Here is a 14,534-nt window from a genome sequence, read left to right as displayed (position 1 = left end):
ATCCAGATCCTGCTGCAATCGTTCACAACCATCTTCACTATCTGCAAAACCATTAACTTTTGTATCATCAGCAAAATTCAGTGAAATTTCTGTTCAATTAGCTTGGACATTGGACTAACTTGAACATTGAACAGTTTGTATTTAGAGGCAGCTGAAGGGTCAGATAAAACCGAGTGCTGTCGGCATGTGTATGAAAGGCATATATGATGTACATTAATGAGAAATAGTAAGGGGCAAAAATGGATCCTTGGCTTAGAGGCTAACATGCAGTCTCAGGTAAAGAAACTGCTGCTGGTGAATCTTTAGTTATAAATGAGTAAGAATGGAACCAGAGAAATGCAATCCCACCATGCAGGCTGAAGTTATAGGATGCATGGTTAACCACAGCAAAAGGCTACAGACAGGTCAAGGAGGAAAGATTACCTTTTTGTCATATCTAGGATATTAATAAACTTCATCAGTTATTTTGGTCATGCTGCAGTCCACAAAGCCAATTTGAGGGCTAAAGCAATGAATTCCAAATAAGATGTAGATTAATTACTACTTTACTTCTCCTTATTTGACATTCTGAACAAGGTTATGCCATCTCTCTTGCTGGTGGCAGTGGATCCATTTGAAGAATGTTCTGATATGCAACAGAGGAACATTCATTCTACAGCAACAAACTGCCGGAGGAACTCAGCAGGTCAGGCAGCATCTATGGAAGAAAATGGACAGATGACGTTTCAGGTGGTGAATCTTCTTCAGACTAATGGAGTTGATAGAAGATAGCTGGTGGAAAGAGGCAGGGGGAGGGGATGTGGCAAGAAAGTGAGAGGTGGATCCAGATGAGCAGAGGTTAATTGACAGATGAGTCAGGGAATAGGAATATAAATGGTTAGAAACTGGAAGCTTCAGCTGGCCCAGGTGAACAGAGAGTAAGTATGTGACAAAGTCACTATGTTTAGTCTGACTGACACAGAAGGGACATACCAGCAGCACTGAATGCATAGATCAGTTGAAGGGGGTGCATATAAACCCCTGTCTCAGCACTTGTTAACCATTTTAATTCCCCTTCCCATACCAAACTGCCTATTATTTGCCTCTTCCATTGCCAGAGTGAGGCCACATGCAAACTGATATAACCACCTTATATTCTGCTGGGTGGCCTACAACCCAATGTCATGAACTTTGAACAATTTCAGTAACCTCCATCTCCTTTCATTCCACTCTGCTGCCATCTAGTTGCCTTTTACTTCTTCCACCCGTTCTCTCCCACCAAGGCCCCCCATTTTTGTTTCCTCCTCCCTGTTCCCTTCTTTCAACCATCCCTCCCTCGGGTTTACATTTCACTTCCCACTTTCCTTCCTTATAAGATTCAAACATTTGTAGCTTCACTTATCACCTCCAGCCTTGATGACTAACTCCACCCTTCTCTCTCCTATTTGACTCATCTGCCAATCAACCCCTCTTCACCTGTTACTTGCCTGCCCTTTTGACTATCTCTCTCGTTGACAAAGTTGTGTCATTCCAAATGTGGCCTGACCTGCTGATTTCCTTCAACAGTTTGTATTTACTCAAGATTACAGCATCCGCAGTTTCTTGTGTCTCCATTCATTCTATGTAATCAGCTTTTTGCAACAATAGGTTGAATGAAACATTATAAGAATTGAAAGAGATATTTCAGAGTGAGCAAACAGAAGCTGACATTTGTTATTATGTCAACTAGCTGTCATTGATTTACATTTGGTTGTCATTACAGAGCATTTTGATTTGCTTCCTAACCAACAAAGCTTGGATATCCAAAAAAATCTAGTTGTGACTTTCTAAGGCAAATTCAAACAGATTGCGACCATTATTTGCGTCATTTGAATCTTTTCCTCTTCAGCCAAAATATGCTGGATGTTAACTAATTTGATCTAAATTACTATGAACTAGTTCATCTCAGGAATCCCCAATTACCTCCCAAGGGCAATTACAAAAAGCTTTGCTTGCAGTGACGTTCTAAGGAACAATAATTTCATTTTTTGTGATTTTTCACTGAACAAAGGCTTTTCACTGTATCTCTGTACACATGACAATAATAAACTAAACTAAACCAACATAAGTATGCTTTCTGTCTCTGTTCCCAGACAGTCATTAAGGAAGGAAAATATGAATGGAGACGCAAGTGACTGGAGATGCTGGAGCAAAAGATAAACTGCTGTAAGAATCCAGTGGTATGAGCAGCATCCGTGGAGTATATTTTTGGCTTAAAATCCTGCATCATGACTGAGAATGTAGGAAGAAGAAAACAAAGGACATATGGAAAACAGTAAGTTGGTTACAATACTGCAAAAACAAATCCATTGTATTGTTATTATTTTATGACTGAAAATAATATTCAATCAATTGCCCTTCTGTATTTAGTGACAGTGACACAAAATGACACAATTCAGGTTAAATGAAAAGGTGAGCTTTGCCCTCTACCTTGTAGGCATTTTTACAAGATTCAAAGTGATAATTCAGGAAAGAGGACAACTAGGATTCTTGAGCAACAATTTCTGTTACTGTTTGTTTAAAAATCAATTCATAAAATTATATAGATGATCAACTTGTATTCTTTGTATAAATAATGAACACATTCTATTATAAAAACATGAAGTATTTGAATTAAACGTTGGTACAAAAATAATTGCCAAAATAAGCAAAAGAGAAATTTTCAGTCAAAATGCAGTTTATTTTATGAATTAAAGTACAGATGAATGTATTAAAACAATGAATTTATAGGTTTGAAAAACAAGACCTATGTGGATTGCTCCTCTTTTGAAAGTTTATTTAAAAATCAATAAAAAAATATTCAAGAGTAAGATTCAACGTTCTTTCTCAAGCAGCATCTGTTCTACTTTCATTCCCTTCCTATTAGAGCAATACAAAGTTTTCAGTTACAAAATACCAGTGTTTCGGGACACTCTGCTTCTTATTGAGAATTGTAAAAGGCAGATTTTAAAATGATATAGTGGTGGTAGCTGCATGGTGTCCTTTATTGATAGTGAAGAACCATGAACACAAATTTAAGAGATTTTCACAGTTATTTCAATGGTTTAGAAGCCATATTATGCAGTTTCGTGCACACAATGAAGGAACAGTTTCAAGACTTCTAGTCAGTACAAAGATTGACAATTTAATTTGACTGAGAGTCAAGGGAAATAAATCTTCAAACAGAAGTATTACCACTTTGGTAAAATACTGAAATAATATTGGCAGTCCCCTAGAGACAAATTTACCAGATTATAACATTGTATTCAAGAACGAAGCCTTGTAGATATTGTACTAAGCAGAACTTCCCCAAGTTACATTGCAAAGTGGAAAATCTTTTTTCTCATGGCAGCTATTGTTGTCCAAAGAAAATTTAAATCCCCCAAATTAACTTCACCCTTGCTTACATCATCACCGTCCTGAGAGGTTTTGAATGTAGCAACTTAAGTCATGGCCCTAGTATGAATGACTGAAACTCACAACTAAGTCTCTAAACAAAATGAAGAGTACTGGACAGGAGGCAATGATTTGGAGTCTAAGCCGGAGGAGAATAATGGTGTGACTATTGCAAACAAGTTTATCAAATGGTATTATTGTAAAATAACTGAAAAGGCCAACATCAAGCCTATTTTTATAATTTGCGTGGTAATGAAGGGAAAGCTGAATGAATAAAAAGTGGCACAAGTCATAATATTACACAAAACAAGATAAACCAAAAACACGTCTTGTTTTTGTCAAGACCTATCAGGAAAAGGATTACAGTGATTATTGGCAGAAAACTGGAAACAAAAACATTACAGCATATTTAGGAATTCACACAAAACTGGGCAAAGTACAAAGTTAGACACTTGACAAGTGATAAACATCTAAGAAAAAATATTTTTCTGAGTTTTACTAAGTCTCCCAAATGTGCAAGTTCCAGCTTTGATTTTAAAAGTTAGAGTACCTCAGTTTACAAAGTTATTTGCTCTGTGACTCAGAAACAACTGCAAATGTGGGTTTTATATGTGACATCTGAAATAATGCATTTTGTTTGTACATTACCACTAATAGTAACTATATATATATATATATATATTTATATATTTTAAATTGTTAACCTTTGTATTATTAAAGTATTTAAGGTAGATATGGCTTCTCAAACCAAACTTGCTTGAAATGAGAGCTATAAAATGCAGATTGCTTCTATTGCTTTCAGAAAATTGGATCAAATGCAAATTTAATTGGCAATTTATCCCCAAATTGTGCAACTTAAAAAACAACAACTATATTACTACATTTATATATTCTGTAGCTTTACAAAACTTGAAACTTTCTTGGTAGTGATTTTTTGTAAACTTGCACGTGTTATTTCATGGTTCAAATAAAATCCCACCTTTCTATGGCACTGTGTTGACCTGTGCATTAATACTACTGTTATTTTGTTTACAATTATTTTGCTTTTCTTTTGAAGAATAATACACTTAAAACTTCATTTGTCAAATTAAATTTCTGGTTTACCATGCAGATCGTTTAACTGCTACAATAATTGCTCTGCATTGGTCAAAACCAACTTTGGAGATATTGCTCCACACCATAACTTTTCAAATACATACAGATTTAAATCTAGTTCTGCTTCACATCCTCAAAATACTGCTGAAAAAATATTTCAGAATGCATTCAGATTGTTTCGTTAACTACAACAGATTCAGTAGTTATTTTGCATTTACCCTTGTTAAGCTCATAAGGCTTAACATATTAAAGAACTGAAAGCTTTTTTTATAATTTATAATTTTCCTTAAAAGATGTTGCATTATTTTAGAAAATGTAATACCCTTGCTTGTTTCTTCAAACTTCTGGCACAATATATTGCTTTGATTTGAGTTTTAAGAGACAGGCAGATGTTGCTTCAAGATTTCTTTTGTTGTCGGAGGCATTTTGTCAGGAAATTTTATATGGAACTCTACTATATAGTCACCACGTTGATTTGGAGTCTTAGGAAATGGTAAACCCTCTCCTCTCAGCCTCTTCACAGTCCCGGGCTTGATAACATCATTGCAAGGTAGGGGAATCACTCTGCCATCAATTGTAGGGATATTAACTGTACAACCACATAAGGCCTATGAAAGTAAACAAATATTTTATTGTACTAAGATATTTAAAAGCACTTTCATTTGACAAAAACTTAGTATAAACAAAATATATATACAAAATAGAAAAGAAGAAATTCATTTATTTTATCTGTTTAACCATTTTGAGGGAAAAGTTGTAGTTCGACACTCAGGAAACAATGAATTAGCATCGTTGATCAGGTAACATTTAGACACACTGCCTGAATCTCCTGGACTAAATTCTGCTTAAAAAGGTTATATGGAGTCTGTGATGGGGCTGGGCAAATACATGCTGTTAAAAAAAGTACCTGCTGATTAGAATGATCTTTTCATAGAAACATAGATGCAGGAATAGGGCATTCGGCCCTTCGAGCCAGCACCGCCATTCAATATGATCATGGCTGATCATCCAGAATCAGTACCCCGTTCCTGCTTTCTCCCCATATCTCTTGATTCCGTTAGCCCCAAGAGCTATACCCAACTCTCTCTTGAGTGTCCCCAGTGAATTGGCAGAGAATTCCACAGATTCTACATTTGCAACACCTCACACTTATGTGCGTTAAACTCCAGTAACCTTCCTTTGCCCTCTTGATCAATATTCAGGCTATTAGGTTTGATAACCATGTTCGCTATCTATGATACAACCCACATTTGTATGTCATTCGCAAACTTACTAATCATGTAAATTCTCTTCCAAATCTTTGATATAAAACATAAAGTTCAATGGGTCTAGCACCGATCTTTGAGGCACCCCACTAGTCACAGGCCTCCAGTCCAAAAAACAGCCTACCACTTTTATCCTTTGCTTCCTTGCATGAAGCCAAATTCAGTTCTTGTGAATTCCTAAATATGCTGTTAAGTTTATGTTTCCAGTTTTCTGCCAACAATCATTGTAATACTTTTACCTGATTGTTCTTTTAACAAGACATGCCTTTGGTTTACCTTGTTTTATCTGATATTGCAAGATCATGAGGGACCCCTGCCACCCCAGTAACGGACTGTTCCAGATGCTACGATCAGGCAAACGCCTCCGCTGTCACGCTGTAAAAACGGAGAGGATGAGGCGGAGTTTCTTCCCTCAGGCCATCAGGACTGTCAACTTTTATAACCCCAGAGACTAAATTTTTGTCTACACTATAGTAACTTATTAACTTTATTTATATGCTGTAACTGTAATTCTTTTTTGTGCACAATCCACAGGCATTGCCACTTTCATTTCACTGCACATCGTGTATGTGTATGTGACAAATAAATTTGACTTGACTTGACTTGATTGTGCTAGAGTAACTCAGCAGGTCAGGCAGCAGCTCTGGAGAAGATGGATAGGTGACATTTCGGGTTAGTTCCATGTTCTCCAGAGATGCCACCTTACCTGCTGAGTTACTCCAGTATTTGTGTCTGTCTTCGTCTAGAGATAATAGTAATAGGCTTCCAGCAATCCACAGCTGGTATAACAATTTATGGCTTAAGTATTAGAGCCAATACCTAATCCAGAATGAAAAGTATCCATTGATCACAGGATTCTAGATAACCCCATCAATGGCAAAGGATTTCTGAAAGTCAAATCAGAATCGTGAAGTAGCTTTCCCTCAACCATACACTTTCAATGTCTTTTAGATCATAATCCACTTTTCCAAAAGTAGCACTGTGCATTTCTGATAGCCTCTTATTCTTTGGCAATAATCATAACAGGATTTTCAAAATATTCCTTCAAAATCGTTGATGACATCTGGCCTATAAAGTGGCCCAGATATAATGCCTTTGAAAAGAACAGGTTACAGCCTGAAGGAAGGATCCCAAAAGCCAAAAGGTCAGAAAAGCATTTGTCTTGCGTCTAATCTTCTCTGAATGAATAACATCCAATCATAGAAACTCACACTTGGAACATAGAGCACCACAGGAACATAATGTGGAACACGATGCCAACACCAACTCTTAACTGGCTGCCCATATTTCATATCCCTGCATATCCATATGCCAATCCAAAAGTCTGTTAAATGCTACTATAGTATCTACCTGAACCACCACCCCTGGCAGCACATTCTAGGCCTTTACCACTGTGTAAAAAAAACGTACCCACCCCGCATATCTCCTTTAAACTTTGCCCTTCTCACCTTAAAGTTATGCCCTTTAGTGTTTGATGTTTCTACCCTGGGAAAAAGGTTTTGACTGTCTATGCCTCTCATAATTTTATATACTTTCATCACGTCTTCCTGCAGCCTCCAGAGAATACAATCCAAATCTGTCCAACCTCTACCTGTAGCCAATACCCCTAATCCAGGTATCATTCTGGTAAACCTCCTCTGCACACTTTTCAAAGCTTCCACATCCATCCTGTTATGGGACAACCAGAACAGGATGCAATACTCCAAATTTGTACTTTCATAATCTAGGCTGATGTTATTTCTTGTTCTGGAACACCAGTATCATCTACAAGGATATATAATGAGGTAAAAAAAATAATCACTTGGGAGCTCCACCTTAACACCACACCTTTTGAGTTTAGGTAATTGAGGAAGACTTGCACATCCCTTTGAGAACTTTCTAATTTAACAACCATGGGGAACTATGCCATAACTATGCCAATGTGGTATTATAACAACAACATAATTTTGTTTTCAGAAGCATCGATGGAGAAATATATTAGCCAGGCCAATAGAATTATTTCTTATGCACTTTAACTATGGTCATCTTGACATAGGAAGAATGACTTTAAGTTGGGAAGAGTCCAGAAGATATACGAGGGCGTTGCCAGGACTTGAGAGCCTAAGCTATTGGGAGAGGTTGGGCAGATTGGGATTTTATTCCTTGGAGTTTAGGAGGCTGATAGGTGATCTTATAAAGGTTTATAAAATCATTAGATAAGGTTAACGTACAGAGTTATTCTATAGCATCGATATGGAATCGATATCGATATTTTATTTATTCTATAGCATCGATATGGAAGTGGCATTCTTAATCTCGTTGTACTTGTACAATGACAATAAAGATATATTGTATTGTATTGTAGAGTCTTTTATTCAGAATAAGGGAAATAAAGAACTGGAGGGTATGTTTAAGGTGAGAGGGGAAAGATTTCATAAGTTCTAGGAGCAGAATTAAGCCATTTGGCCCGTCATGTCTACGTCATTCAATCATGGCTGATCTATCTTTCCCTCTCAACCACATTCTCATGCCTTCTCCCCATAACCTGACACCGTTACTAATCAAGATTCTGTCAATCGTTGCCTTAAAAATATCCATTGATGGCCTCCACAGCCGTCTGTGGCAATGCATTTCACAGATTCACCACTCTCAGACTAAAGAAGTTCCTCCTCATCTCCTTTCTAAAGGTACATCCTTTTATTCTGAGGCTACGGCCTCTGGTCCTAGACTCTACCACTAGTGGAAACATCCTCCCCACATTCACTTTATCCAGGCCTTTCACTATTCGGTAGGTTTCAATCAGGTTCCCCTCATCCTTCTAAATTCCAGCAAGTTAATGCACAGTGGCCCCTAATGCTCTTCATATGTTAGCCCAATCATTCCTGGGATCATTCTCTTAAATTGCCTCTGGACCCTCTCCATGCCACCACATCCAGAACTGCTCACAATACCCCAAATGCAGTCTGACCAGTGCCTTATAAAGCCTCAGCATTACATCCCCCTTTTTTGTATTCTAGCCCTCTCAAAATAAATGCTAGCATTGCATTTGCCTTCCTTACTAATGATTCAGCTTGCAAATTAACTTTTTGGGAATCCTGCACCAGCACTCCCAAGTTCCTTTGCACCTCCGATTTCTGAATTCTCTTCCCATTTTGAAAATATTCAACCCCTTTATTCCTACTACGGCCCTTCGAGCCAGCACCGGCATTCAATGTGATCATGGCTGATCATTCTCAATCAGTACCCCGTTCCTGCCATCTCCCCATACCCCCTGACTCCGCTATCCTTAAGAGCTCTATCTAGCTCTCTTTTGAATGCATTCAGAGAATTGGCCTCCACTGCCTTCTGAGGCAGAGAATTCCACAGATTCACAACTCTCTGACTGAAAAAGTTTTTCCTCATCTCAGTTCTAAATGGCCTACCCCATATTCTTAAACTGTGGCCCCTTGTTCTGGACTCCCCCAACATTGGGAACACGTTTCCTGCCTCTAACGTGTCCAACCCCTTAATAATCTTATATGTTTCGATAAGATCTAGATGGTGCTAGTACTAGATGGCTTGTTTTGGTCTCCTAATTTGAGGAAGGACATCCTTGCTATTGAGGCAGTGCAGCGTAGGTTCATGAGGTTAATCCCCGGGACGGCGGGACTGTCATATGAGGAAAGATTGGAAAGACTGGGCTTGTATTCACTGGCATTTAGAAGGATGATAGGGGATCTTACAGAAACGTATAAAATTATAAAAGGACTGGACAAGCTAGATGCAGGAAAAATGTTCCCAATGTTGGGGGAGTCCAGAACCAGGGGCCACAGTCTAAGAATAAAGGGGAGGCCATTTATAACTGAGGTGAGAAGAAACTTTTTCACCCAGAGAGTTGTGAATTTGTGGAATTCTCTGGCATAGAAGGCAGTAGAGGCCAATTCACTGGATGAATTTAGAAGAGAGTTAGATAGAGCTCCAGGGGCTAGCGGAATCAAGGTGATATGGGGGAGAAGACAGGCACGGGTTACTGATTGTGGATGATCAGCCATGATCACAATGAATGGCGGTGCTGTCTCGAAGGGCCAAATGGCCTCTTCCTGCACCTATTTTCTATGTTTCTCTGAATCCTGAAACTTACTAGGCAGCTGTTCGCTAGGAGTATACTCATCTAAATTCAAGAAGATAGCACCCCACCATTAATTTGTGGGCAGTAAAAGAATGGACGATAAATGCTGGTTTACAGTAACAACCTTCGGCCCATCGAATGAATAAATAAATGTTTGACCGTGAGAACAATGTACATTTGGTTTGAAAGATATTGCAAAACGTAAGCTTCCTGTTAAAATCAAACAGATGCATTAGAAGTATTTACCTTGTTACCCCAAAAAAGTGTGAGATAAAAATAAAAGTAAGATTTGTGAAGCCAGATGAAGGAATATAGATGGAAGGGGAGGGGGGATATGGGTGCGAGTCAAGAAAGGGCACAGGGAAGAGAGGAAATAGTAAAAAAGGGTGCTGTTTATAGGTTAGTTACCTAAACCTGGAGAACGGTCAGATACGTTCATGTCTTAACTGAACAAACATCATGCTGGTGTTCTTGAATTCAGGTTAGGTGTAGTGAAATGTAGATGTCTTGGACTCTGGGGATCTGGTCTGTGTAATGAACGGCGCTACATGCACAACTCTGCAATCCAAATACTCGCCATTTTTTCCAGTCTGCTCTTGGGCACATTGTAACAATGCAAGGATCTTGGGGAGGACAATCCCCAGACTCATTGGCCATCACTGAGATATTTGCATCATAATATCTCTCTCTGTAATTGTACAGAGCTCTACAGCTCCTCTGGCAACTCATTCCATATACCAACCACCATCTTTGTGAAATAATTGCCGCTCACGTCTCTGTTAAATCTTTCCCCTCTTACTTTAAATCTATGCCCTCATGTATTAGATTCCCCAACCCTGTGGGAAAGATCGTGACCAACCACCTTATCTGTGTCCCTGAAGAATTTATAAAGCTTTTACCCCTCAACCTCAAATTCTCGGGATGAAAGCCCCAGCCTATCCTTAAAACTCAAGCTTTCCAGTCTAGTAATATGCTCATAAACCTTTCGACACACCCTTTCTAGCTTAATGATATCCTTCCTATAGAGTATACATTTTGAGTATAGAAGTTGGGAGGTCATGTTGCAGTTGTATACAATGTTGACGAGGCCACATTTAGAGTATTGTGTTCAGTTCTGGGCACCATGTTATAGGAAAAATGTTGTCAAGCTGGAAAGGGTACAGAAAAGATTTACAAGGATGTTGCCAGGACTAGAGGGTCTGAGCTATAGGGAGAGGTCGAGTAGGCTGGGACTCTATTCCCTGGAGCACAGGAGGATGAGGGGTGATCTTATAGAGGTGTATAAAATCATGAAAGGAATGGATCAGGCAGATGCACAGTCTCTTGCCTAGAGTAGGTGAATCGAAGACCAGAGGACAAAGGTTTAAGGTGAAAGGATTTAATAGGAATCTGAGGGGTAACTTTTTCACAGAATGGGTGGTGGGTGTATAGAACAGGCTACCAGAGGAGGTTGTTGAGGCAGGAACTATCCCAACATTTAAGAAATAGTTAGACAGGTATATGGATAGAACAGGTTTGGAGGGATATGGACCAAACATGGGCAGGTGGGACCAGTGTAGCTGGGACATGTTGTACTGTGTGGGCAAGTTGGGCCGAAGCGCCTGTTTCCACACTGTTTCACTCTATGACTCCATAGGTATGGAAGCAGAACTGTACACAATAAACCTAATGTGGTCTCACCGACATCTTAAATGATGTCCCAATTTCTGTACTCAATGTCCTAACCGATGAAGACCAGCATCCAAATGCCTTCTTTACCATCCTACCTACCTGTGTCACCACTTTCTGGGAACTATATACCTGTACCCCAAGGTCTCCCTGCTCTGCAATGCTTTCTAAAGTCTACCATTTATTGTGCAAGTCATGCCAGTTTAACTTACTGGCTGTTGCCTCTGTCTATGGTTAGACCTGTTGCAGGGTTTTGACCCAAAACATGGGCAATCCCCTCCCCCCACCCCCCAAAATGATGCTCCTCCAGGAAATTGTTTGTTGCTTGCAAGGGGATGAGAGGGGAACAACTTACTTCTGAAGGCCACAAAACGTGGATCTTCTGTTCATCAGCAGTTTGGCTGAGCAGACACTCATGAAGTAAATTGCTGGCAGGTTATCAAAAGTAAAGTCCCATTTAGATCAACTCCAAGACACTAACCGTTTTTTGTTCGAAAACTCCAATCTGATACAGTATTGGAAATATATTGAGTGAACTGTCAAAATCAAGCTGCTACAAGATTACTACCAGAGGATTTCAATGTAGTCCACCAAAGCTGAAATAGCCAAATTTCCCGTGTATGAGCAAAACAATGATATGCTTTTCATAAAGTTATCTTCTAAAAAGAAATACAACTTTCATAAATATGCATGTAGCAATATATAATATTAAGGACATGAAAGTGGCACAGAGATTATTTTACTGCAATAGGACAGTTAAGAGTCAATCATTTTGGTACATCTGGAAGCAGACTAGAATGGGCAAGGTTACAACATTTCTTACCAAAAAAGACTTTGGTGAACCAGATGGGTTTCTGAATATCAGTATTTCAATATCCAGTATTTCCTTAAGACAACACAGGAGGTAGGTATTCAGCCAATTAGGTCCATGCAGGCTCCAAATGAAGCAATCGTTTAGTCTCATTTGCCTTCTCCACTTTCCCTGTACAGATTTTCCTGAATTTATCACCACCAGATTTATGTACAGCCCATACATACCAATGAACATTTAGGAGACTGGTGGGATGGATTTGCCAGCAGCTACTGCCTTGTGAGAAGTCAATTCACCGTTGCAGTTGCATTTAATGATCTATTTGGGTTACAAACAGTTCTTCAGGAATGGAACTTTACTGTAATCTAGGAAGAACCTATACTCCTGGTATACACATGCACATATACATTATAACGCCCCTTTGATTCTTTGTGCCATTGATTACACGAAGGGGAGGATAACCACATGGTCAGAGAGAGCAAAGATAGCATCCAATGTCATGAATGAACCGAAACCGAGAGGCATCTGCACTCACTGACTGCTGCACCACAGTGTAGTGTTCACTCTGATGCTAAGTTCCATAGAGATCAAGTTTTTACTCCAGAATCACCTACTAGAATTTAAATTCTCCAATTTCCTTGATGACATTTCAAAAAGCTCTAGGCCACTGAATACTATCTCTCTAATTCAGCCATGATATATTAAGCATCGAGGAAATGGAGATGTTGGGGAAGTGGTTAGGATGTGGCTCGCAAGACATAAAATTATAGAGCATGAAATATGGGTTGTTAGCATCAGAAAATTTGAGCATGGAAGTGGTAAATAAAAATGATTTCAATTTCAGATAGGCTAAGCCGGGGTGAAAACACAAAATAGCTGTGAATATTTTTATGATGTGGAAGATTTGGTGTCGCGTTTAGCTTAGTATTAGTAGAACACCAAATCTGTAACCATTCTGGTCTCAATTTGATTTTTTTTGAGAAGGGAAATAAATGGAAATATTAATAAAGTTACAGAAATTGAAGCCAGGGTTTAAAATTGATGGCTGTTATCATAGATCTTATTTGCTATACTGGGTTCCCCTCGTTTCTTCCCTCATTTCTGTGGTAGTCGGCTTCTCCACACCTATCTCAATCCTCTGTCTATATTTTTTAAAACGCATGTCTGACATTCAGTCCTTTGAATCACAGTTCATCGATTTAAACAAAGGATTTGGATGAAAACAAAACCATCAATTTCTCCCCATACCCCCTGACTCCGCTATCCTTAAGAGCTCTATCTAGCTCTCTCTTGAATGTATTCAGAGAATTGGCCTTCACTGCCCTCTGAGGCAGAGAATTCCACAGATTCACAACTCTCTGACTGAAAAAGGTTTTTCTCATCTCTGTTCTAAATGGCCTACCCCTTATTCTTAAACTGTGGCCCCTGGTTCTGGACTCCCCCAACATTGGGAACATGTTTCCTGCCTCTAATATATCCAACCCCTTAATAATCTTATACGTTTCGATAAGATCCCCTCTCATCCTTCTAAATTCCAGTGTATACAAGCCTAGTCGCTCCAGTCTTTCAACATATGACAGTCCCGCCATTCCGGGAATTAACCTAGTAAACCTACGCTGCACGCCCTCAATAGCAAGAATATCCTTCCTCAAATTTGGAGACCAAAACTGCACACAGTACTCCAGGTGCGGTCTCACTAGGGCCCTGTACAACTGCAGAAGGACCTCTTTGCTCCTATACTCAACTCCTCTTGTTATGAAGGCCAACATTCCATTGGCTTTCTTCACTGCCTGCTGTACCTGCATGCTTCCTTTCAGTGACTGATGCACTAGGACACCCCCTTGTACTTCCCCTTTTCCTAACTTGACACCATTCAGATAATAATCTGCCTTCCTATTCTTACCACCAAAGTGGATAACCTCACACTTATCCACATTAAACTGCATCTGCCAAGCATCCGCTCACTCACACAACCTGTCCAAGTCACCCTGCAACTTCATAGCATCTTCCTCACAGTTCACACTGCCACCTAGCTTTGTATCATCTGCAAATTTGCTAATGGTACTTTTAATCCCTTCATCCAAGTCATTGATGTATATTGTAAATAGCTGCGGTCCCAACACCGAGCCTTGCGGTACCCCACTAGTCACTGCCTGCCATTCTGAAAGGGACCCATTTATCCCCACTCTTTGCTTTCTGTCTGTCAACCAACTTT

General features: G+C 39.3%; 1 protein-coding gene across 4 annotated transcripts in view; it reads right to left on the bottom strand.

Annotated features, from left to right (window-relative positions):
• Positions 1–14,534, bottom strand: part of dnajb5 (DnaJ heat shock protein family (Hsp40) member B5) — a 37,761-nt gene that overhangs the window by 4,473 nt on the left and 18,754 nt on the right. For 3 of the 4 annotated variants that reach the window (XM_078396265.1, XM_078396246.1, XM_078396256.1), the window contains exon 4: positions 2,697–5,096. In XM_078396265.1, the coding sequence (XP_078252391.1) occupies positions 4,863–5,096 (234 nt within the window). In that variant the 3' untranslated portion in view covers positions 2,697–4,862. Of the gene's footprint in view, positions 1–2,696; positions 5,097–14,534 lie in introns of those variants that run through there. The other variant, XR_013547062.1, reaches the window with a different exon arrangement.

Source organism: Rhinoraja longicauda, chromosome 1 (genome assembly GCF_053455715.1).
Source record: "Rhinoraja longicauda isolate Sanriku21f chromosome 1, sRhiLon1.1, whole genome shotgun sequence".
Taxonomy (NCBI): domain Eukaryota; kingdom Metazoa; phylum Chordata; class Chondrichthyes; order Rajiformes; family Arhynchobatidae; genus Rhinoraja; species Rhinoraja longicauda.
The sequence above is the reverse complement of the archived record's forward strand: the minus strand, read 5'-3'. Positions and strand labels throughout refer to the sequence as shown.